This window comes from Peromyscus californicus, unplaced genomic scaffold (genome assembly GCF_007827085.1).
Source record: "Peromyscus californicus insignis strain IS unplaced genomic scaffold, ASM782708v3 Scaffold_13__1_contigs__length_99412109, whole genome shotgun sequence".
Lineage (NCBI taxonomy): Eukaryota > Metazoa > Chordata > Mammalia > Rodentia > Cricetidae > Peromyscus > Peromyscus californicus.
The window spans coordinates 69,234,607-69,259,802 of record NW_026294424.1 but is presented as its reverse complement, the minus strand read 5'-3'; the positions used below and the strand labels follow the sequence as shown (position 1 = coordinate 69,259,802).

General features: G+C 44.7%; 1 protein-coding gene across 2 annotated transcripts in view; it reads right to left on the bottom strand.

The window, feature by feature from the left end:
• Positions 1 to 4,939: 4,939 nt before the first annotated feature.
• Positions 4,940 to 25,196, bottom strand: part of Kit (KIT proto-oncogene, receptor tyrosine kinase) — a 78,511-nt gene continuing 58,254 nt past the window's right edge. Inside the window, exons 8-21 of one of the 2 annotated variants that reach the window (XM_052735178.1) lie at positions 21,466 to 21,580; positions 19,629 to 19,822; positions 18,054 to 18,160; positions 17,823 to 17,949; positions 17,451 to 17,555; positions 17,235 to 17,345; positions 15,563 to 15,713; positions 13,634 to 13,725; positions 13,007 to 13,134; positions 11,897 to 12,019; positions 8,643 to 8,754; positions 8,431 to 8,530; positions 8,002 to 8,107; positions 4,940 to 6,938 (exon numbers count right to left, since the gene is read on the bottom strand). In XM_052735178.1, the coding sequence (XP_052591138.1) occupies positions 6,807 to 6,938; positions 8,002 to 8,107; positions 8,431 to 8,530; positions 8,643 to 8,754; positions 11,897 to 12,019; positions 13,007 to 13,134; positions 13,634 to 13,725; positions 15,563 to 15,713; positions 17,235 to 17,345; positions 17,451 to 17,555; positions 17,823 to 17,949; positions 18,054 to 18,160; positions 19,629 to 19,822; positions 21,466 to 21,580 (1,703 nt within the window). In that variant the 3' untranslated portion in view covers positions 4,940 to 6,806. The remainder of the gene's footprint in view (positions 6,939 to 8,001; positions 8,108 to 8,430; positions 8,531 to 8,642; positions 8,755 to 11,896; positions 12,020 to 13,006; positions 13,135 to 13,633; positions 13,726 to 15,562; positions 15,714 to 17,234; positions 17,346 to 17,450; positions 17,556 to 17,822; positions 17,950 to 18,053; positions 18,161 to 19,628; positions 19,823 to 21,465; positions 21,581 to 25,196) is intronic. The other variant, XM_052735179.1, reaches the window with a different exon arrangement.

Below are 25,196 nucleotides of genomic sequence, written 5' to 3'. Positions count from 1 at the left end.
AGAATAGACTGGGCTGACTTCTAAGCATGTGGGGTGTGTGTGTGTGTGTGTGTGTGTGTGTTTGTGTGTGTGTGTGTGTACACTTAATGCCCATGCATGTGTGCACACATAAGTATGAAGGCCCAAGGTTGATATTGATGTCTGTCAATCTCTACTTTTTTTAATACAGTGTCTATCAATGAACCCGGTGCTCACCAATTCGGCCAAATTGGCTAGCCACTAAACCCCAGAAACCCTTCTGTCTCCACCTCCCCAGTGTTGAAATTACAGGCATACAATGTCTCACCTGGCTTTTATGCAGGTGCTGGGGATTGAACTCAGGTCCTCATGCTTCTCCAGCAAACACTTCTTACTTCAGGGTGATCTTCCCAGCCCCATGAGCTAACTTCTCAACAGTCACGATGAAAACCGGAAGAGGGCGAAGGCAAATGTGCTATAAAGTACAGTCACTGCTCTTGAATTCCATGTTGGTGAGAATGTCAAGATGGAAGATGAAGCCACTTAGACTAAGGAGCTTCGCCACCTTCAGGCCTTTACTAAAAAGAAAATAATCGCTCCTCTGTATTTAATACAAACAACTGAAACTGTTTCTCCTGTGTGCTGAATCTTGAATATCCAATGGTTAATCAAGTGCAGTACCCAAATCAAAATGTAGAGATTCAACACCCAGACAAGGGCTACCAGATTTAGCATGCAAACTAAAGGGCACCAAGTTCAATGTGAATTTCAGATAAGCAATACATAAACAACTGAGGAAGATGACCTGAGATGGCACTGACATAGTGAAAGTGTGTCCTTATATAAGGGGGGCTTGGGGACACACACATGCGGGCAGGGGCGAGAGGGACAAAGATACAGAAGCTAAGAATCACCAGTCATCTTCCAGAAGACAGCAGAGTAGAGCAGACCCTCCGCTCTTGCCACACCCTGGTCCTGAACTTTCCAGCTTCCAGAATGCTTGGCTACCGACCTCCTCTCCCGACTTTTGTAGAAGAGAATTTAAATCCCTTTCCTTTCTCTCTGCTTTTCCCTCCATGCCACATTCCTTTCCTTTCTGCCCTTGACATCCCTGTAGCGCCCCCACCCCCACACCCTCTGTGGAGCTGTTGACCAGGTCTTGGTAAGGCGCCCAAAGGAGTTCTCAACATTCCTTCCTCCCTGCCCACTGCCCAGAAGCTGCTTCCCCGGGTCCCACTCTAACCAGTTTTGTCTTGGTTTTCCTGGGGCCATTTTTTCCCAGATGGCTCCCCTTCATTCCCAACTGATGGGATGTTTATTTATTTGAGAACTATTAATTAGCCATTTGTGGAGCATTTGTACTTACAGCTTTGGGGTCTGTAAGGGGGGACCACCTGTACTTCAGGGACATGCCTCAAGAACATAGGGACTTGTTGACCATTTTGGGGTGGGGTGAGGGTCAAGGAGAGGCAGCCCAGTCTCCCTCGGGACAAAGCACAGTCCACCTGGATAAGCCTGGAATTCCCAAGGCACCTTGGTTGGACCAGAAAAGGGCTAGGATGGATGAGTGATGTCTTCCAAAGACGGGAAAGCAAGAGATGTCAGCACAGGAAGACTGGACATTTGCCATGACTGAAGTGAAGATTCAGATCTGGATGCAGATTATAGTTCCATAGACTGCCAAAGGAGAAGTCTTCAGGAACCCATAACCTTTTGGGCAATGTAATCTCTGTGCTCGCTAGATTTTTTTTTTTTTCTGGTCAACTTGACACAAGTGAGAGTCATAGAGAAGAGGGAATGTCAACTGAGAAAATGTCTCCATCATATGAGTCTGTAGGCAAGTGTGTGGGACATTTTCTTGGTCGATGATTGACACAAAAGGACCCAACCTATTGTGGACAGGTGACCCTGGGGGGTATAAGAAAGCAAACTGAGCAAGCCATGGGGAGCAAGCCACTAAGCAGTATTCCTTCATGGTCTCTGATTCAGTTCCTTCCTCCAGGTTCCTGCCTAGTCTTCCCGTCACAATGGACAACTGAAAGCTGAAATACTCTTTCTTCCCCAAGTCGTTTTTCGTCATAGCATGTTACCACAGCAATAGAAAACCATACTAGAACAATCTCCAAATGACTGCATGATTCAACACTAGGCAAGAACATCCCAGTGGGCATACCGGTATTCTGTTAATTAAGACTAGACGAAGGGAGACGGGAGAGATCAGAGCCAGAATAACTCTAGTTCAAGACAGAGCTGATGGTAAGAGCCCAGAAGCACGGACTGTTGTAGGAATTGAGAGGCAACTTCCAACTGAGATGATTTTTGCTGGCCTTGAAAGATGGGGGCTTGTTAGGAAACAGGAGACATGAAGTGTGAGATTGGAAGCAGAAAGGAGAGTGGGGCATACGTATGGGCTAGTGAAGTCCAGAAGGGGAAGGAGTCTTGAACTACTGGCTAAGATGATGGAATTTTGATGAGAACATAGAAATTCCAACTGCAAAGTCGCCTTACACTAGGACAAGGCTGTTTGCATTTAGGAGGGAGGTAATAAAATTGGAAGCGGTTATGATGTATACCATCACAGGAGTACAGCACTGCTTTCTACTTACTATGCCCAATTTACCATGCTGAATGCCTATGTATGTTTAGGCATACAAAGGGAGGTGCTAGTAAAGGTTTCCTGTTAGTGCATCATGGTACTTGTAGTACTATGAAACCTACATTTCAAGGTCCAATCGGCTCAAATTCACACAGCAATAAATGGTGAAGACAGGGCTAAACCAAGACTTGAATTCAATTTGAGCTTGGACAACAAGGGCCTGGGCCAGTGGGGGAAAGAAGTACAGACTGGTAACATGAGCTCCTTAACTGCTTCCAACTCACGATTTCAAACACAAAAAGGATAAAGAGAGTGAAAGCATTTGGAAAGAAAAGGCCTCTTTGCTCTACGGTCAGTTAACGTTCATTCCTGTTTGCAATAAGACAGTGGCCATCGCCTGACTGAAATGTGGATCTGTCTTCTCAGTATATTGATACTGATGCCTTCCTAGCCACAAATTCGCTCCTGATTTGGAAGGTTTGTCTTCATTCCAGCTCATCTTCCCCCCTTTTCCTTCCGCTTTGGGGACACACTTTAGCAGGTGTGCATGACATGTCTATACAGCAAGGCAAGACAGATGGTGTTTGGGCATATAACCCATTCTAGCGTGCATGCAGGTTCATGTGTGTTGAGTGTGCAGGCACATGGATATGGAGGTCAGAGGCCAACCTCAGGTTAGGACTTGACTACAAAGGGCTAGACTGCCTGGTCAGTAACCCCATTTTCCCTTCTCCACCTCTCCAGCACTAGGATTATAGGTGTGTATCAGATTTATAAGTGTGTGCCACCACACCAAGGCTTTTGTTTTCCTATGATGGTTTTGTGTTCGCCAAAATATTGTACACCCTAATAAACTTATCTGGGGTCAGAGACAGAACAGCCACTAGATACAAAGGCTAGAAAATGGTGGCACTCACACCTTTAATCCTAGCATTCCAGAGGCAGAAATCCATGTGTTCAAGGATTCAGCCAAGCATGGTGACTCACACCTTTAATCCCAGAAAGCGAGCCTTTAATCTCAGGGAATAGGGGTAGAAAGCAGAAAGGTATAGAAGGCGTGAGGACCAGAAACTAGAAGCATTTGGCTGGTTAAGCATTTGGCTGGTTAAGCTTTTAGGTTTTGAGCAGCACAGTTCAGCTGAGAGCCATTCGGATATGAGAACACAGTGGTTTCCAGTTTGAGGAAACAAGACCAGCTGAGAAGTTGGCCAGGTGAGGTTAGCTGTGGCTTGTTCTGTTTCTCTGATCATCCAGTGTTCACCCCAATACCTGGCTCCGGGTTTGTTTTATTAATAAGAACTTTTAAGATTCCTGCTACATTTTCCCTTTTTAAAAAATGAGTTCTGGTCATAGAACTCAGGTCCAACACCTGCCTTTACTGATTGAGTCTCCATAACCCATTCCTAATACGCTATATGGTACATGGAAGTTCTTCATCCCAGTTGGTTCCAATGGTCTGGTTGGTTCCTTCTGGTACCAAAGAATGATCCAGCCACAGGAAAGTAGCCTCCTCACATGCCACAGGGTTCCAAGTGAGGGCACTGAACTCGGTCCCAGAAGCCAGCAAGACCAGAACTCTGTCATTAGAAGCCTGATAGTAGAGCAAGAGAATCTACCTTGACTCATGACGAGGTCACCTCACCTCAAACCCTACACCAACAAGAACATAAACTGCTTTCTTCAGATCCCTGATACAACCTTGTACATTACCACTGAAGCTAATTTTTAGTCAATCTGTTTTAGGAGAAAACATGCTGGGTGGATTAGCTTGGACCACATGAAACTGCTATTATTTACAGTTATTTTGCCAACAAATAGTCACTTCCCATGAATCAACCTAATGTTAATCATAGCTATGTGGAAAACTCTCCAAATGTTTTCTACATTTCTCAATTTAAATAGAGACCCCGGGTTGTAAGGATAAAAATAAATAGAACACACTAAAATTACTAATAAATGTCTATTCAATTTTCAAGTACATAAATCCTAGTGTGATATGAGAGTCCTACATGTATTTCATGCAAATTGTGTACAGAACTTTCTAACCGGGTGAATGTACTTAAAAATCAAACAGAAAAACTTATTCGATTTATATATTTACATTTTTATTAGAATTCTTCAGAACTGTCAACAATTGGACAACATATCAGAAAAAAAACACATGAACCATAACATGTTTAAACTTGCACAGCTTATATATTTACACATAAAGTTACTGTATATATAAAAAATATTTTCAGGGACTCATGGGGCTTAGGAATATTCAAAAGACATTATTGCTACATTTCAATATTTACAAAAAAAAGCCACAAAATAATTCCAAACATTAAGCAACCGAAAGAAACATCTGACATCTGATGTAAAAAAAAAAATTATAAAAATATAAACTTTCAAGAATATCCAAGACAAATTCTCAAAATGGTGTGCCCCTGAAGTACCTAGACATCCATAATGAACAGCTACTTTCCTTACTATAATCGAAGTCAATAGGAATGCAAAGGAATGTTGCAGACATTGTAGGGCAAACAGTGACAATCTTGTACGTGACAGACGACCCAACCTCCAAACCAGCTCACTTTGGAAAGGTGCTAGAGTGTAGAACTCCAGTGCAAATGGTCACTTCCAGGGTAACGGCCGCATGTCTCTCAATGTAGTCTAAGGAGGAAAGAACTGGGGGAAACCATGAAGGCAACATACCTGAACCCTGCAAGACAACACGGACATCTTGCCATGTACACACTTATCACTTATACTGGACAGTGATGATGGGGGTGGGGGGATGAGAACTACAAGGTAAGATCCAGGCTTCCAGTCTACGTTTTCCTAGAACGGCTGCACTATGTAAGGTCTAAGGAATGGGTACAGTATGCTGAATATAGATAAGAGTGTCCTAAGTGCAGGTGGATTACAAATAAATAGGTCCTTAAGCACTCCATTCTGCTAAGCTTCTGTGGTGGCTTTGGGTAAACTCTTCTGGACAGGGAGCGATGTGCAGGGAAACAGTGGTGGAGAAAGCTGTTACCTCTTGGGTACTGGAGGACCTCAAAGACTCAGGACAACAAGGTCCCCAAAATATCTCACCCACACGCATATACACACGCATATACACACGCATGCGCACACACACACACACACACACACACACTTAGATACTGGCCCGATGTCCAGGATGTGCCTATAAAAAAGGCTGAATCTAACTTTCACTCCCTGCTACGTGAGAATCCAAACCAGGACCGTACTGTTTTCTCACTCCTGTGGGAATCATGGGGTACAATGGCACCCTTTTCCAAACAGCCTGAGTTCCCTGGGCTGCAATGCAACTCTCAAGCTGGGAGGCTTGTTCTCGGCAATCTACAGAGCAAGTACGTTGGCTAAGGGGCTTTATAAAGATTGTGCTTAGCAGTTAACATTTTTCCTTTAAAAAAAATGCATTAACTGTTTCCTTCAAATTTGTATGGCTCTTAATCTATTCTTACACACAGCAGACCTAATGCCAGGGTTGTACACAGAAGCTAAAGCTTGTGGGGTTCCCCCCTCCAATGCATGAACACATACAACGTATCGATGAGTATATACAAATGCCGGCTAGGGAGGCCTTGTCTCCAATTCCACTCCCTAACAGCGAACTCCATTTAAAAACCAGGTCAGTTGTACAAAAGCCTGTTCGGCAGCCCACAGCAAAGCATCTTTGTTCGCGCTTCCGGGGCACTTTCTTTCACAGCCTAGGTCTCCTTCTCAGCATGAACTACTAGATTTCTTAAGCCCAGATGTTTTCACGTGTCCTCTGTTCTAATAATGGTCTACTTTCCACACAAAGGGCCTGGGTTTCGCTTTCTAGTCTCACTACAATTTCCCCATCATCTTGGAGGGGCTTCTCTAGGCCAAACAGGACTACTTCTATTCTGCAGATGAACTACTGGCCATACTTTTCAGACAGACTCAGAGGAGCATTGCAAAGAACTCTGGGCACCTACCTTCACCCCACCCACCCTCCTCTAAAGCAGGAGTCCTGTTTACAGTAGGAGCTGCTTTGCTATTGGGAAAAATATATACATACAGTTTGGACCTTCGCAGTGGGACGGTGGCGGCTGACGGCAGAAAAGCAAGGTCGATCAGCCACTAAAGTGTGCTCATAAAGACAGGATCACAGTGGGGTTGGGGTCGGGGGACCGGCTACCCTGAAGTGGGACACAAGTCAAAGGAAAAACAAAGCAACCATCGTGGAAGCCAAAAGAATGGGTCTGACTGCCCCTCAGGCGTCTTCGTGCACGAGCAGAGGCTGGGTGGAGGAAGCGCTGCTGCCGACGGAGTTGACCCTCACGGAGTGGTCCGCCAGCACGGGGTTCTCCGGGTTGGGGTTGCAGTTGGCTAAGTTGGAGTAAATCTGTCGAGGAAGAGCCCACCGTCAAATAAGCCCAGCACGCCGAGGGAGGCACTCGGGGCTGCAGAGCAGCTGAAGCCAAGGGCTCGGCGAGAGACAGTGTGACCAAAACCCAGAGTGGGTTTCCACGGCCTCCGTCCTCCCCACACACAAGGAAATCATTTTACACTGGAAGTGCACAGTGTCTGCGATGCTGCCCTCTCTCCTCACAGGACACATCTGAGAGCGAGCACCGGCTATCCTACGAAGAAGAAGGCTTCCCGATCCCTAGAGCCAACTGCAGCCCAGCTTGCTGGTGTGATTTGCCGCGACACCCATGATCTTCCAGAGGCCATTTGTCAGGAATCAAAGCACTTGGGTGGAAAATGATGTCTCATCTGGAATGTGCTTTGATGCCCCACAGAGCAAGCATTAACCCAAAAGGGTCAGTGGTGCTCTATTAGAAAAGATAGCTCCCAGCAGATAGCTCCGAGGGGTGTGTGTGTGGCGGGGGGGAGCTACAACAGAAATCTACTCCCAGGAAAGATGGCTAATTCTTCCTTAAAAGCCAAACAGGAAATAATGGATTTGTTTCATTCCACACTCCTCAAAATCACCGGGAGGGATGTCCTAACTTCAAACAACCCTTCTATATGGCTGTGGGCATCTCAGCCATTGCCATGGGCTGGTTCTGGCTGTTGAAAGCTCACTTGACTGTGAGCTCACTTGACTTCCATTCTAGCTCACCCCAACCCACCCAGGATGAATGGCCCTGCCGTGTGAGGAGGAGACCAGACAGTCCCATGATCGACATTCCAGGACAGGGAGGAAGCATGGCCTGGCCTTATGATAACATCTAATTCCATAGATCTGAACACAAGCCCCCCTCCCCCATCTCACATCTCCCTGGATCTGAATGGAAGTGGAAGTCGGGGAGGGTGTGAGCAGAAAGAAGGGGCTTCCGTTGTTTTATTTCCACCCTCTGAAGGCCAGGGAGATGGGGGAGATCAGTCCTTATCCTGGAAGCCTGGGGACCACGACTCTAGGGCAAGGAGGAAGAGGATTTCCAGCCTGGCCTGTCACTCACATGCTTGGTGCTCTCTGAGATCTGCTTTTCAATGAGCTGCACGACCTGCTTGAACGTTGGCCTTTTCAGGGGATCAGCATCCCAGCAAGTCTTCATTACGTCATACCTGCAAAATAGGGGTCCGATGTCCATCACGATGCCTTAACCTGCTGTCTGCCTGTCCACCCCCCCCCCACACACAGACACACACACAACAACAACAACTTCAATAACAAATCTGGGCTATGCACCAGGATGTGTGCAGTACCATATATACACAGAATAAAACCCTGTGCGTGTGAGATACTGTCAAAAGTTTCTGTACTACTGGTGACAAGAGAATATGAAAAGAACCACAGCCATGACATTTGAGCCTGGGTAGCCACCAAAGGAACCAAGCGACATTTCAATCTGTGAAATTATCTGAGAAAAAGGCCCACGGGTCCTTACATTTCTGCAGGTGCATGCTCTGGACTCAGCATCCGAAAGCCTTCCTTGATCATCTTATAAAACTTGGAATCGACCGGCATCCCTGGGTAGGGGCTGCTTCCTGGAGCACAGAGAGGTGGCAAATCAGTGTTAATCCTGAGTTGGTAGGATACGGAGGAAACCTCCCAGAAACTGTTGGTCAATGAGGTAGTCTTTAGCAAGGAACATTTTACCTAAAGAGAACAGCTCCCACAGGAAAATCCCATAGGACCAGACATCACTTTCAAATGTGTACACGCAGTTGAAAATGCTTTCCGGTGCCATCCACTTGACGGGCAATCGGGCCTAGGAGGAAACACAGAGATCCAACCAGTTAATGAAGAGGCCCAAATGACCAGACGACAGACAGCTGTGCTGGTGCAGACCTGGCTGGAAGGCAGGGGGAAGTACTACCTAACAAGACCTTGAAGCTCCATGACCCCCAGCCACCCTCTTCCACTTATGACTTAGGGTTCTAATAACGCCCTTTGAAAATGGGGGCATTGAGTCAGTGTAGTAAATAAACTAAGAACATAGAAGTTCACGGGTTCTAACCTTCCCCCAATAATGGCCTCGAACAACGAAAAGACGTAGAGTTTCACTCTTCCTCTGCCAACAAAATATATGGCCTCTCCCAATTAGAACTACATTTCTCAGCCTCCTCTGCAGCTAGCTAGAGCCAGACCACTTAGTTTTAGCTGCTAAGATCCAAGTTCTATGCAGAGGCATGAGGGAAAAAAAAAAAAAAAACAACCTTAAAATACCTAGGTTCATGCAGTTGGGGCGGCACCCCTTCATGCCTCTGCCTTATAGACATGACTGCTAGCTATCGGTCATCTTTGACCAGGATGAGGAGGGCTAGGCACAGGAAAGATAAAACAGAGAAAGAGCCGGGCGGTGGTGGCGCACGCCTTTAATCCCAGCACTCGGGAGGCAGAGCCAGGCGGATCACTGTGAGTTCGAGGCCAGCCTGGGCTACCAAGTGAGTTCCAGGACAGGCGCAAAGCTACACAGAGAAACCCTGTCTCGAAAAACCAAAACACAGAGAAAGAGAAAAGGATCCAGCGCTGAACTTTTTGTTGCAGAACTTCTCTGCCAACCCTTGGCCTCGATCCCTTCCTTTCTTTACTCTTGGACGTCTGCCACCCGCAATCCAAACTACCCCTCACTCGCCTGCTGGAGAAGCTATCTAAATACAGATAAGCCAGCCTCAGAATCACCTTGCAAAACAAAAATAACACTTCAAACGCCGGGAGTTGTTGCACGGGATGATAAATGAGGCAACGCAGGTAAAAACGCCTGACGGTGTCCGACTCGCTAACAGGCACCCAGACTAACACAGGAGAGGAGCTGTGGCTGTTCTGAGGTGGGAAGTGGCGGAATTGTTGCTTCCATCAGGAGACACTCAGGACCCTTCCACTCGGTCAAACCGAACTCACCATGACTGTGCCTCTTAGTGTCTGACGGGATTTCTGGATGTTAATCTGCCACATGAAACTAAATCAATCCTTTAAATCCATTTAGGACTGAACACTAGGCAGAGAGCCTCTTCGAGGGTTAAGGTTATTTTAGTGTGGGGTTGGGGTAGGGAATGATACACATACAAACTATAAAACTCATCTACTATCTATCCTCAGATTTTATGCTGCAATTCCGAACAGGACTGTTAATTTAGGATTGATGAGTGTCTCAAGGGTGCTGGGTATCTAAAAAAATTAACTTCTAAGTGAAGTCTAGCATTTTCTAAAACTATAAAAAAGCAGTTAAAAAAAAAAAAAGGACTCATGTCTCGTCCTCTGCAGCCACCAGACACCTTCACATTCAATCTCAATATTTACTGGAATCTCAAAACAAAACTTTCACTATCATTTTGAAATTACAATAGCTTTTCTGATATGTTGCTCCATACAATAAAGAAGCATATATGTTGTCTACCATAAATTCTCTTTTAAAAAGCTTTTCTTGCTTAAATCTAAGTATTTTGTTCATCTGAAATGGTATTCTGACAAGGGGCCCATAAGCTACCCTGGACTCAGAGCCCAGGGTGGAAAAATAATTAAGAATTCTCAAGAACTGAAAGAATTTTCAGAGAACAAAGAGACTTCACAACGACTACAGCTTCAGCTCCCATGCAGCACCATGTCATGCACATTTCCTTGCTTTCAACTCCCTCAGACAATTGATTAGTTCAACTAACCTGTCACCTGCAGAGTTAGCCAGGGAGGCGCTGGGACCCAAGCTCTATCCTGATGGTTTGGTTTCCAAACCACCAAGAGGAATGAGAAGGGGCCTGGGCCTGTTCTGAGACCTCTGCCAAGTGCCAACTCCTTTAACAACTGAGGAATTACCTCTTGTCAGTGACACACCCTACAAATGGGACCAGGTCAGAACTCAGCCAGCCTGGGCCGAGACACTCCATTTCCTTATCATTTGCCCCTATATCAACATTCAGAGACTGAAATACTGAAGTATTTTCCATCTTCCTTCAAGTATTAAGCCAGGATGGGTAGAATTTGGTTTTATCAATTCTTCTGGAAAAAACAAAAAACAAAATAATCTGACCTTGCTAGAGCCTTTTCAGAACTGTATGATTGAGCTAGGATATAAAGCCAGCAATACCTTTACAAAACCAAGCTGTGCACAGCCTACCAACAGAGTACCATGGTGATGAAAGAGAAGGCATTGCATCATTATGACAGACACAAAACTTGACCTCCAGGAATAAATATGGACTGTTCAAATGGTCCTGGGAAAAGCAGGCACCGAAGAATATATATCTAGAAGGTTATGGCCTTCCATACCCATTGGCTCCCATTGACTATGCTATCTCAGATATAAATCACTGAAATATACAGCACCTTAGTTTCTCCTGCTATAAAAATTGGAAGACAATGTGTTCTAAGGCACGGGTATGCTTGAGGTTACAGAAAAGGCCAGTGGTGAAATATAGCACTTTGAAAAATTCACTATGTTCCACAAACCAACCATTATTTATGAGTCTACCTAACAGCCCTACACTGACTACGAGACCCAGCATTCCATACAGCTAACTCTGATACCATCTTAGACTGTAGTCATTTTCACATAGTATTTCAACCTCAAAAAAAAAAAAAAAAGAAAGAAAAAATTGCCTACTGTGACCTTCAGGTCTACATTTGTTACAGTTGAGCAAAATCAAATTCATTGCTATTCTCAGACTATAATGAAAATTAAGGCTATTTCTGTTGCCTTCACATGCCCCCTAATTACATAATTATAACTAAGAATTCTATTATCAAATGTTAGTGGTAGTAATGTTCAGCATTCCGTTTAAATTTTGCTAAAAAGCTGGCATTACAAGGTAGGGGTTGGGGATTATGGCGATCATAGAAAACAATTTTGCCTCAAAACTGGATACAGGATACCAAAACGCTCTGTGTAGTCCCATAGAACAGAGAAAGGTACTCACGTTTCCTTTAACCACATAATTCGAATCATTCCGGATGTCTCTGGCTAGACCAAAATCACAAATCTTTGTGATCCGACCGTGAGTGAGGAGAATATTCCTGGCCGCCAAGTCTCTGTGAATACACTATTGGGTAGAAAGAAAATGACAGCCATTCTCATCAGCTCTCCAAGAGAAAACTATTTTTAATACTACAATGCTGTTTACATAAGAAAAAAAAACTTTTGTTTTAAAGTATTTAGTACACCAAAAATAAAAAGTATGCTGCAAATGATATGCACATTTTGTGTTTCACACGATCGGGACTCTAATTACTATAATTGCTTCCCAACCCAATTCTAATAAATGTCTTTCTCCCCCTCCGACTGCTTTCATTCATACGAAAATGTATTATAAATAGTCAAACTGCATTTCTAAGCTGAAAGTTCATTTGGTATGCATCTCTTTGAATGTCTTCTCCTTAAAAAAAAAAAAAAAAAAATTTCACAGCTTCAACTTGATATCTCCCAAGGACATAAGGAAGGAGGTCTTCATTTCAGCCAGTCTCTTAGTTTGGTAGTTGCCTGGAAATGTCACTCTTGGGTGATTCCTTTCCCCTGGGGGATACTTCTGTCCCTACCAGGATCACGTTCCAGCCTTCTCTTCCCACCACCATCCTTTTCTTCACTGCTCTTTGCTCTCTCCGACCTCTTACTTCCTGGTACCCCATACACACAATCTGTGGGGCTCACCCTCAGGGAGCCCAGCTGTGTACCGTAGTAACAGCGAGGCCCACTCCGGACTCCCACATTGGCTGATAAAACCATTATCTTTCCATTTTCTAGAAGTGTATCCCACATCTTGAAGCCAAAGTTTTAAATGAATTCACTGCATATAAAAGAATATTCATGGAAGCTCATTTAGACAGGTTTGCACTTTCAAGCTTATAAATTAGAGCAGGGACTCCAAAGAGACAGCAGTTGGAATGTGAAGAAACGAAATTTCCTCTGCTTTTGGTTACCACACTTCAAAATGACACTCTGCATTCTAACTAGGACTACGAAATGTTCAGGTTAAAAAAAAAGGGGGGGGCGGGGGGACTCTGTGCCTCTTTTGAGACTCACTGCCACTCACATTCTTGGAGGCTAGGAACGCCATGCCCTTGGCCACCTGGTAGGAGAAGCTCAGCAAATCATCCAGGTCCAGAGCCAGCTCATCATCTTCCATGATGGCGGGAGTCACGTCTCTTTCTATATACGAGTCTATGAGGAAGGCAGGGGTTTCTTAGCAATAAAAAGGAGAGGCCAAGAGCAGTCACGGTACCAAAGACTAGCAATGAATGAACAGAGTGAACTCCTGGGCCAATCACCTCCTCAGGGAGAAGGAAAGGTGGACACAGAGTCACAAAGCCAACAGCTAGCCAATAATCCCCGATAGGGTTTCAGAATCCTTAGGACAATGGTGGGTCCATTTTCAAAACCTCAAATATAACAGTAAGATATTAGATATAAAAACATGCATTTGTCTGAAACATCTACTTGTGAGCTCTAAGTGCCACTGACCACCTGCTTGGCCACAGAAGGTTATCCCTGGGAATGATGTAGCCATTCCACTTAGTGGGAAAGAGGCAGAAATCCTCGTACCACATTTCTTGAAACTCAGCGCCTGACCCCCAGCCCCTATCCCCAAGACAAGATGAAAACGTGGTCTGACTACAGTCCCTGCATGCCGGGTTGTTTTTGCTGCTTGATAGGGACCCACCTATTCGTGCGGATCTCCTTTTGTCTGTCTTGGTTGGTACAACGTAGGAAACTCCGGGCTTCATGTCCATGTACTCATTGGTACTGTCACTGCTGGAGAGATGAAACACCGAAGTCGGAACTCAACAGAACTGGAAAGGGGACACAGCCCTGACACTGTTGGGTTAGGCGAGACAGCTCTTCCCTGCTACATCTGACAGCAGACTGCTTTTATGTCAAGAAAGGTAATGCAACCATTGAAGGAAAAGTTTCAAATGGGTTCTGTGAGATACGAGTATTTACCCTTCGATATGAAGGTCTAATTTACCATTCACTATTAAGGTCCAATCCTCAGGAATGTCTTTTTTTGGGGATGAGGGGGATCAGGTTAGAAGAGACCCATCTCCAGCTATAGTGGATTTAATGGGGGAAAAGGAGCCAAAAACCGTTACCTCACATTACTTCAGACTCTAAATTAGCCCCTAGTCAGACAAGTGGGAAGTTAACAAGGCACTTCCAAGACATGTGAGGGGGGAGATGGTTAGCACACAGCGACTGAGGGAAGAGGTTTTAGAAAACCAAGTTTGGTTCAGATAAACACCAATAATTTGGATGATTTTCTAGACCATCTGGACCTCTTGAATCTGCAACATTTGGCTGGAGACTCTTCAAGATTTCTAGTACTTCCTGCCTCTGATTAGCATGGAAACACCATGACAACAACCTCCTTCAGAGTATGCTGGTGGCTCCAACCCCATATGGGATCCCAAAGCGCAAAGAACACCACACAGGACAGAACAGTTCAGGCCATTATTTCAGCAAGTTAAAAAACACACGCAGGGCCCGCCCAGGCTCCAGACTCAAGGTAAAGTGGCTCCTGCCTCTTTATGAAGAGTCCGTGTTCAAGAGAAACTAACGAAAGATGGGGTTTGTGGCATTCGCTACCATGATAAACGACTAAAGCTTACAGGACTAAAATGAAAAGACAAAGCTTCACTTGATACTTTCAACTTCAGTGGTGGGAAAAGGCTTCACAAGATAACTGTCCATCCGCATTTACTGAGGTCTCCTTAAAAGTCTTAAAAGTCTTAAAAGCCTGCCGTCTAAAAACAGAGTGCACTTCCTATGGAATTTCATTATTTTAGTTTCTGGTGCAAGGATTTGAACCCAGGGCTGAGAGGAAACATGAAAAGAGGTAAGATCTACCACATAACTGCAGAAATGCAAGGGCTAAAGGTGCGAATATGATTTCCATCGGCCTGGAGGACCTTGGAAGGCTTCTTCTATGGTGGATCTCAAGCACTCTTGAGAAGAAAGGAGACACAAGCCACAATAGAGATCTCTACTCTGTTTGTACATCCAATTCATTTTTCTCCAAGGAATTTGAAGCTGCATATACATCACTCTTTACATCATCATCCTTCAGACCAATGTCAAAGGGGTCCAGAATTCAAACAATGGTCTTTAATAACGTTGTCTTCATAACACAATAGAGTGAGGGAGCAGGCCAGGGACACAATAACAGTACCGACGACCAGAATTCTACACATGGAAACATGCTCACTGCTCTTGGCCATTCAGCTCAGCCCCAAAGACTTACTATGACTGCATGGCTTCTTCCCTGTAAATAACTCCACTATGAGGGTACCTACAAACCCAAGGTCAGGAACATAAATGGAAACACAAGAGCGGAACCACGGTAAAAAGAAACAGGTAGAACAGGCATTTGGTTAGGGAAGAACAGAAACACGCAATAAAAGAAATCAGTAACAATCTCAATTTGAATCTTCAACTTCTGAAAGAGTGAGTCACGTGTAAATAATTTAATAATTCTGATTTCACACCTCAGAGTACCTCAGTTCATTTTTTAAAGAATCAGCCTTGATTGCAAACCCTCATGACCCCACGAACTGCCTGTCTACAGCTGACTATTTATGCAAATCAGCCTTACCAGGAAGTCTCCTTTGAATGCAGAAGGTTCTTATAAAGTGCCGCCTCTGCCTGATCTTCTTGCTTTGAGAAAATAAATGAATCACGTTTTCTTCTCAAAAAATTCAGAAGATCACCATAGCAACAATATTCTGTAATGACCAGGGTGGGCCCTATGAGGATATAATAAAATGTTAGCAAGATGCAAGAAACACGATAGATAATCCTGCCTCCCGAAGAAATCCCAAGGGTGACCGTGGCTATTAACATTCAGCTTCAGTGGCTAAGCCTTCTTAGTCCCAACATAATTCTATCTATTAACATCACTTATCAAAAGAGCAGCATTGTGTCCAGTGAAATAAAACAAGCCAGCCCCTTTCTATCTAGATGTCTAAGTGGCATGAACATTAGGGGCCAGACGTGACTGCCGGCTTTCGAGGCCACAACTGATGACTTTCCAAGGTTCAACTGTGATCAAGCTTCCTGCCAGGACCCTTTGATGCACTTCTGAGTACGACAGGTTTTTGTGTCCTTGCTGTAATGTTATTATGAAAATGAAGAACCCGAGCTGTAGCCCGGTAGGGAAGTAACCACATGGAACGGTCAGCTAAGCCCAGACTCCATGGAAAAGTGGGCGAAGAACCTGAAACGACCCGTTTTGCTGAGCATTACTGGTTGTAAGGAGGGTTGGTGCTCTGAATGTTTAAAAGCACAGTTCTGAAGTTAACAGGCAACTAATTACCGTGGGTAGAAACCGTCTCATGAACAATTCGTGGCGTGATGAATGTTATGGGGGCTGTTTTGAGACACTATCTAAACCTGTCTACTGTCCCGTGGCTCTCTGTAGACAGACCGCCACGGCTCACTCTACACACCTTTGTTCCTCTAGAACAAAATGCCTTCTGCAAACGTCAAGACATCCTTGAGGGGAACATTGACTAAGGGGTTAGAATTGGAAGCTTCTTTTTAACAGAAGTGAAAAGCTTGCTCTATTTGGTATGCATTTGAGAAGTGGGAGGCTCGGGGCTACTTTCAGTTATGGAAGGCAAATGAACATTAACTCCTGAGTGACTAATTACGACCCAGCAATATGGAAAGCTTTAAGATCAGAAAAGCCTTCTTTCTGGGTGAGCCGAGCCAGTGAAGGGCCTATGTTGATGTAGCATCCATGAGAGTACGTTGCATATATCCTGGCTGTTTCCCAATTCAATACATGCGTGCAATGTTTAATGAGCAAAGGAGAGTGTGAGCGGCTCCGCACAAATAAAAATCCTGTGTGTTCTCACACATTTGTGGAAGTTAAAATGTTGATCTGCAGAGAGATGGATAGAGGTCCCTAAGACTAACGAAGGGGAGGGGGAACGAGAGGCTGAGTAATGGGCCCCAAAATACAGTTGTGGGGAGTGGTTCCAATGCTCTACAACACAGTGCATAGAAAACTATAGCTTACATCTCAAAATAACGAGATGACAGGAAGTCTGAAGGCTCCCAATACACAGAAATGATAAAACAAAAACAAACAAACAAACAAAAAACAACAACAACAAAAAACCAACTACATTCTTAGGAAAAACAAAACCAAACAAAACACTAGGTTAAAAAAAAAGTCTCCCAAAAAGCTTATAATTAAGCACTGTCCAAATCCTATTTTGATAGCCTGACAGATGGCAACAGGTGCTGTAGACAAGACTCACCTCCCACGGTGCACGCTCCAAGGAGATTCACAATATTCATGTGATTGCCCAGGTAGCTTAGGACCTTCAGCTCTGACATGAGGGCCTCTCTTTCTGTTAAATGGGCACTTGCTAAAATGGAAAACACTGTATCTTAGCAAAACGAATAGAAGAAAAACAACCCCGTGAGGCAAACTGGTGGTGGGCACAGGTAGCGAATGGCCCGCGGACACTTACGCTTGAGCATCTTCACGGCGACCGTCATGGCAGCATCTGACTTAATCAAGCCATATGCAGTGGCCTCAACCACCTTCCCGAAGGCACCAGCACCCAACGTCTTCCCTTTAGAAAGGAAGACAAGGTCAGCGGGAGGGACCCGGTGGACAAATTGCGAGGTTCCAAAGTCAACAAGGCAATTGAAGGCGAATGTGTCTGGAGACACTTCACTATCATGCTCTTTTTGCTAACCCAGCCAAGCTCCGGTACGGTTTGACAAAGCACTTCTTGTTTCAGGTGAAACAAGACAAAGGAAGCCACGGCAGGTTCCTTAAAAACCACGGTTATGTACACACAAGAAAGCTGCGTGGAAAGCCCCTGCTTCATACTGACCAAAACTCAGCCTGTTTCTGGGAAACTCCCATTTGTGATCATAAGGAAGTTGTGTCGGGTCTATGTAAACATAATTGTTTCCATTTATCTCCTCGACAACCTTCCACTGTACTTCATACATGGGTTTCTGGAGGAGAAAGAGAAAGACACACGTCACTGTTTAACCATCCATGCCTCGGCCATGGCGGCAGGCAGGCATCCGGGAGAGAGAGCAAATCAATGATCGGTCACCTGTAAATATTTGTAGGCGAGAACCATCACAATAATGCCCATCAGGCCGGCTGTGATCACAAAACCAATGAGCAGTGGTGTGAACAGGGTGTGGGCCTGGATTTGCTCTGCAAGGGAAGAGAATTGTGACTGTCAGCCGTTGGCAGGACAACAGCCCGGCCGCCGCCACCACCTGTCGCAAACTGAACCACTTCTCTCATGGCGCATGCAGGGAACACATCCTACTCTTGGGGTTCAAATACATCATCCCTTCCTCTCTTCCTTTCCCTCTTTTTTATTTTATTCTATTGTTGTTTTTGTTGTTGTTGTTACTTTGTGCTAGGGATGGACCTGGGTAAGTGATCTGACGTTGCACTATACCCACACCCCCATGGTGTAATGAATGCATGGGCATGGGCATCTTTCAAGATCTACGTGGAAACCAGATTACGGAGAAAAGGAACTTTCCGTAGCACACACAGAAGGTTACGCTGTTTGTAATGAGAAGCACCATCTGAATGGACTTCCTTTCTGGTTCTCTTCTTTCTGCTATCTTATGCTTTCTAAATGTTCTACACTGAGCATAAATGTCTTTGACAGAGAAGAAAGGTATTTTTGAAGCATCCTTTTCCTTGCTCTGTCTGAGAAAAGTAACAACATAGAGAGCAGTGTTCTGACTCTGCCCCTCCTTCTCCAAAAGCTGAGGACATGCAGCTTTTTGGCATGAGCCCTACAGCCACTACTAAATATCACAGAAACTGGGCACTAAAGGAAATTCAGGTGCCCAGTACCCTCGTCTTATATGTGGGCATTCGGTCATGTGGCCTGTTAGTCACTCGGGAAGCACAATGTAAAGAAAGAACTGGCTGGACGAGGCGTGTAACTCACAGAAGGCCATCTACACAGCATGCACAAAGCTCTATAGATTCTGACAGTGCAGACTGGCAAGCATGTATAAACATAAACACACACACAAATAAAATTGGGGAAAAATCATTTGCTGACAAAATCATATAAAGGATACTGTTAATATTTTGAGACAGATATTTAACAAAGTGTGACTCATCTAAAATTTTTAATTGAATTTAATCATTTAGTTAGTTAGTTAGTTAGTTAATTGGATACTTGGGACAGGGTTTCCTCTGTGTAACCCTGGCTGTCCTGGAACTTGCTTTGTAGACCAGGCTGGACTTAAACTCACGGAAATCCACCTGCCTCTACCTCCCAAGTGCTGGGCTTAAAGGCATGTGCCACCACATCCAGTGAGTTTAAATTTTTAAAGTCTCCTAATTATACTCTTTATGCATAAGGCAGGAAGGTTCCCAATACTCAACTTAACTGCATATATATAACTTGTCAAGAAGCTCACACAAACACAAAAAGAACAGGTAAAGCAAAATGGTTAAGATTACATTGGTAAAAGCATAAGCTTCATCAGCAGACTAGTATGGAGTGAGAGCCTGTGAGTTTGATGACAGCATGGTATGACGTAGGCATTACCAGAAATGATATGACCAATATTGGAATGGAGTTAAGATCATGGTATGGTACACAGAGCCTAAGCATCCCCTTAGATTGGATTAAAAGGAAGTATACCTTTGTTGTTACCTTTAAATGCAAAGTTAAAGAAGGCGGAACTCTTGCCCACGTCGTTGTAGGCCTTACATTCCACCGTGCCATTGTGCCGGAAGACACTGGAGTCTATGGAACTCTGAACCACCAGTTTTCCAAATGGTGACACAGATCTGTTCTGGATCTGTACATCCACTGGTGGGACAGGAACGGCACACCTACAACAAAAGAGAGCAACAGTGTGTCAGGGGGGCTTCCACCAGGAAACCAAATAAAAGCATGTGACACCTCGGTCTGGCACACTTGTCTGACTAGAAACTCAGACCCAATGAAAACACCCTTTCCCAGCCGTCAAGGCCGGGATGGCCTGAGGAGAAGGAATCCCTTGGGGCCCTATGAGTGTGGAAAATACTATGGAAGAGCCGAAAGAGGGAGTGAAGGTTCAGAGGTTGGACAAGGACCTGTGCCCTGACTCCTCCAAGTGCCTGACCCGCTGAGTTTTGCCAGGTTTCGTCAATTCTCCACTGTTAGGTTTCTATGGCCGTACCATCTCAAGGGCGGCCGAAAGAGATGGACTCAAAGGGCCCCCAGCATCAGATCCCGCCACACCACAGACTCTTAGAAAGAAACAAATTTGGAAAGGGGGAGTGGTGTTTGAAGGTAAAGAGTGGAAAAGAGGAGATTAGAAGAAATCAACAAAAACGAAAACAAGAAAGACTCAGAAAGCGCAGTAGGGAGGAGCCTGAGGTCCAGAATCGGAAGCACATCCCATGTGTGGGATGACCACTGTGTCTGCAAGGATCTTCTCTTCAGGAAGACATCCCTGACACCTCTTTTCCATTGCATTCTAAAGGCCGACACATGTCAGGTGCTCATCTTGTCTCCTCTCTCTCCCCACCCTCTAGAATTCAGATACACCAAGGCAGAGGTGTGGGTGCAGCCGAGCACGGTGTACGCTGGACCAGCATTTACACAGGGTGGTTAGCTTCCATGTAAATGTGTTGCTGAGCACAAGATTATCTATGCAGGCTGTGTCATGGAGGGCACAACGTTCAGAGGTTTTATGCAACCCCAAACAAAACATTCTGCTAAAACCCACACCAAAACAGCAATCCAACATAACCAATCCTGATGTGTGGTCATACAACGTCTCCCATGAAAAATAAAATGTCCACCACTATTCTGACTATTCATGAGGCCAAACTGAGCTTTGGAAGCTGGAGTACAACGTGGTGTTTGATGTGTAAAAGTGGCACACTGACCCCATTTTCATCTTCAGGTAATGTGAGAGGACAATTTAAGGCTTAAGTGCGGACATTGAGGGAAAGCCACACAATGGCAGATGTTCCTTGTTTCGGGGGCTGGGCACCTAATCAAGGAGAAATACTTTTTCAAACCCATTGCTCACAAACGCCATATGTATGTTGTAATTGTGCGATCATTACTTTTTGGTTACTTGGCAATTAACTTCTGAGGTAATTTTTTTCATGATAACTGCAGCCACATTTCCCACACACATTACCTCCTGTGTATAGAATGGAAATCTAATTACTCTGTCCTGGGAAATTGCTTTATCTACCTGCAGGCTAGAAATTGCATGATAAACCCAAAAAGATAACCACCAAAATAGAGAAGTCATTCAGTAATCATTTTTCAGCAAACAAAATTAATGTCGACCAGGAAAAATATAGCCATTATCCCTTCTTAAAAAGCCACAAAGATACAGGAGAAAAAGAAATAATCGAAACGCAGCTTTTTATTCTAAAAAATAAATAGTAAGGCTGAAAACACATTTAAAATGCAACTGAATTATAGCCCTTCCCTTCTGAATTTTAAGCAGTGCCAAAAATAATCCTCTTACCTTTGCTCTGCTCCCGTACAAAAATACCAGTCTATTGTGGGCTCCGGGAATCCCGCTGCCACACACTGGAGCATGCCATTCTTGCTCCTTTCAGACGTCAGGATCTCTGGTTTTGCTGCAGGAAGAGAAATAGCCATATGTCAGTCTGCTAAACAACCCCGGATGATTCTCTCCATTCTTTCTTATCCCATCCCTAGGTCCTTCAGGAGGCAGCCAAGGAACCTGACTTGCTGCTCTCCCAAACACCAGGGGTGGGAGATACCCAGGGTGGCACGAGGGTTCAGTGGGGATGCTGTCCAGCCCAGCATGGACCCTCCCCATCCACCGAAGGCATAGGGATCCTGAGGAACTCTATATGGCAGAGGCTGCCAAGATCAACCTGGTTGGTTTCTGCTTCAGGTCAAAAATCAGCATTCTCAACTTAGACTCTTTGATAATAGGAGTTCAAGCCACTCTACCTGCCTGGACACTTCATGTTAAATGACGGGCAATGGAATAGATAAAATTAGGAGTTGTTGCAGAAAAACAGAAGCTATCCTGTCCTTTAAGGATGTGCAAGAGGTGGTGCTGATGAAAGAGTTGGATTGCTATCCTTACAGGAAAGTTAAAAAGCGATAGTGAATGACAGTGTGAGCATCTAAACCTTTATTTCACAAAAAACACAGACAGAAAATGGGAAAAGGAAACTAGTCCCATGGTTTTGTTCATATATATTATCTACAGCCTGAGTATAATCAGCAAAAACATAAATTGTACCAGCAGGAAGACTCTAATTTGGCAGTCCTGTGTAACTACAATAATCAATTGATATTCAACAATTTCAAATTCTTAAAATTATTTCTCAAGTGAAAGGAAGATGAACTCCTACTGTATGATTCTGATGGCAATATCCTCGAGGGCTTCTAACCCTTTGAGGATGAATGCGGTTAACAGTCAACATCCTGCAGGTAGAGATGGTCCCCTGTGTCACTGGAGACAAGCCCAGGCTATAAGAACCAGCAAGGCAGGGGTGTAGTGGACAATCCAAACTGATCAAGCTTCCGTCCGAATCCTTCTCTTAACTCTGTTTCTTCATCTATAGAAAGGGCATAATGGCGACCATCCTGCAGGGTGGTGAGTAAATGTGACGGAACATATAAAGAAGCAAGGATGAGGGCTGTTGCGATGTCCCAGCAGGTAAAGAAGATTGCCACCAATCCCGACTATCTGAGTTTGATTCCCGGGACCCACACGGTGGAAGGACAGACTCCCACTAGCTGCCCTTTGACCTCCACGTGCATGCTATGGTATTCACACAAGCTTGCTTATATTTTCACAAGCATGCTGGGGCATATGGCACGCAAGTAAGTAAATGTGATAAACATCTTTAAAAAGAACCAAGAATGACTCACAGATGTATAATGATGCCTTTGTTATTTTTACTATTATTACTGATTTAGTTGTTTTCTATTGGAATGCTATGCTCCCCCCCCCCCAATTAAGCAAGTTGGCTACAGATTAAATGGACAATATTTACCACCCTTCATTCTCCCTTTAATGCTCTGAAAATCGCTTCTTTAAGACAGCGTGACAGTGTGTTTTAACCTGAAGGCTGGGATTTCAACATCAATTACACATGAACTAATAAGAGCAACAGATGAGAGACGGAAAGACTGGCGGGTCAGAAGCTTAAGGAGTTTGTTTCCCCCAGGGAAGTAACAATGATAAATGACATCTCTGCAGGACCACTGCTCCTCTGCAGAGCACCCCACCTCCTCGGAAGCAATATGGGTTGGCAGGGGTCGGTGTCCACATGCATGACACACCCACCTGTCACTCAACCTGGTCCTGCTGATGGCAGGCCATTTGGCAAACACCACAAAAGAACCACTACTCTCCAAAGCCATCCTCAAGGTAGTAGCATCCTTGAGAATTTGGATCTAATGCCAGCTTTCACAAATAGAGCAAGAAGACGAGCCATCATCTTGTGAAAGCATCCATCTGGCAAGTTTCATTTAATTATCACGAGCAACTGTGGGATCAGGCTGAAAAGTAGGACACAAAACAATAGTGGACTCTGAGGAGAATGCCATTTTGCTGGAGACCGCAGCAGCCATACGGTGGGTCCCTCTGGACTCAGCTCAAGAGTCACCCTCCTTTTCTAAGCCACCCCACACTTCTTCCAAGTCAAGCTCTATCCCCGTTCCTGGGGCCCCGAGGAACACCTGACTTTGTTATTCAAGCTCACGCTTTGCCTCCTTCATCAGACTTTCAATGGCAAGAGCCACAGGTTAGACTAATGGTGTAGGTCTGGTGGCAGCAGACACCCAGTAAGAGCTGGGGAATGGATATGAGACCACCCAAGGGAACAAGTGATCAATGTTCTAAGGGGTTAACTGGAGTCTAACTGTGGCTTTCCTGGCCAGGAGACCTAGTCCTCTTACTCTCAAAACAGAGAAGCAAGAGGCAGGAAATCTACATGTACACCTTAGACAGGTAGAGTCTAAAAAAAATACTGACATTAACGATGAGTAGGGAAGTCCACAAAGAGGTGGCGGAGATGGCAGGACGCAAACATCTCAAGCTCATCAGCTGGGTCCACTGATTTTGTCCCTCACCCTTGCTTAGGGCCATCATGTCCTAAGATGGACCACAGAGAAAGAATTCCTAAACGCTGAAAGGGCGTTGTTGTTGTAGGGATTGTTTCTACTTTCTTCTTCCAACTTTTTTTTAATCATACAGTGAGCATGGAGCCAAAAATGAATGTATAAAACGTTTTTAATTAAAAAATTGGAAGAGCTCAAACATGCATTATCAATTATTCTTTGCTTTAGTGACAAGCCTTCTAGCGTGACACCTGGTAGCGGTTACATAATGGCTGGCCGCGGCCGGCGATGTGGTCTCACTGGCCTACTTGCTCCTGGGTTGGTTAACTGAGGAGGTTTTGGTGGTGGTTTTTAAAGCTGCTATCCCAGGTGGGTCATTACCTGAGGCTAGCTGAATTGCTTTTGTCCTGTTGGGCCTCGGAGGGCCCTAAACCTTAGATAGGCATTAGACTTTCTGAGACACCAAATGAAGATTCCTGCTCCAACCCCCACTTCTGTAAGCTAAAGGGCTGACCCAGCACTTTGTGTGGTTTTTGTTGTTGTTGTTGCTGATTTTAAACAAAGTATCTTAAAGGAACCCAACGGAGGCCAGGACTAGAAGGGCCCAGAGAAGCCGCCCACAGTTCAGAAACACTAACCCTGAAGGTGCATGTGGGGACCTATGAGTGAGGGCCTCCTCCGATTCTGTCCTCTTATTTACTTAGTCCCAGCCCTGCCCTCAGTACTGGTGGTGTGATACCTCATTCTGAAAAGGCTAAGTCACACTGGTCCAGTGTGGGCTGTCCATGGCAGGTTGTATTAGGAAAATGTTTAATGCATAAAGAATGAGCTAGGTAGAACTGATTCCTAAAATGAAAATCTGAGCTTATCTGCATTTTATAAGTGGCTCAATGCACCATGTACGGCATTAAATATGCATTCCACTGCTAAAGATACATAACTCTGCAATTCTCCAGGTTAAGTCAGAGCTGTAGTTTCTTAGACATTCTGAAATAAGTAGGATATCAAATGACACATTCCCTAATTCCTCCCAAGTTGGGGTTTTTGATAAGCCTAAGAAGTGTCTAAGTTACATGTTTCCTGTGCAGATTTTTTTTTTTTAAAATAGCCTTTTCCATTTGAAAAGCATTGTAGACTTAAGCCATC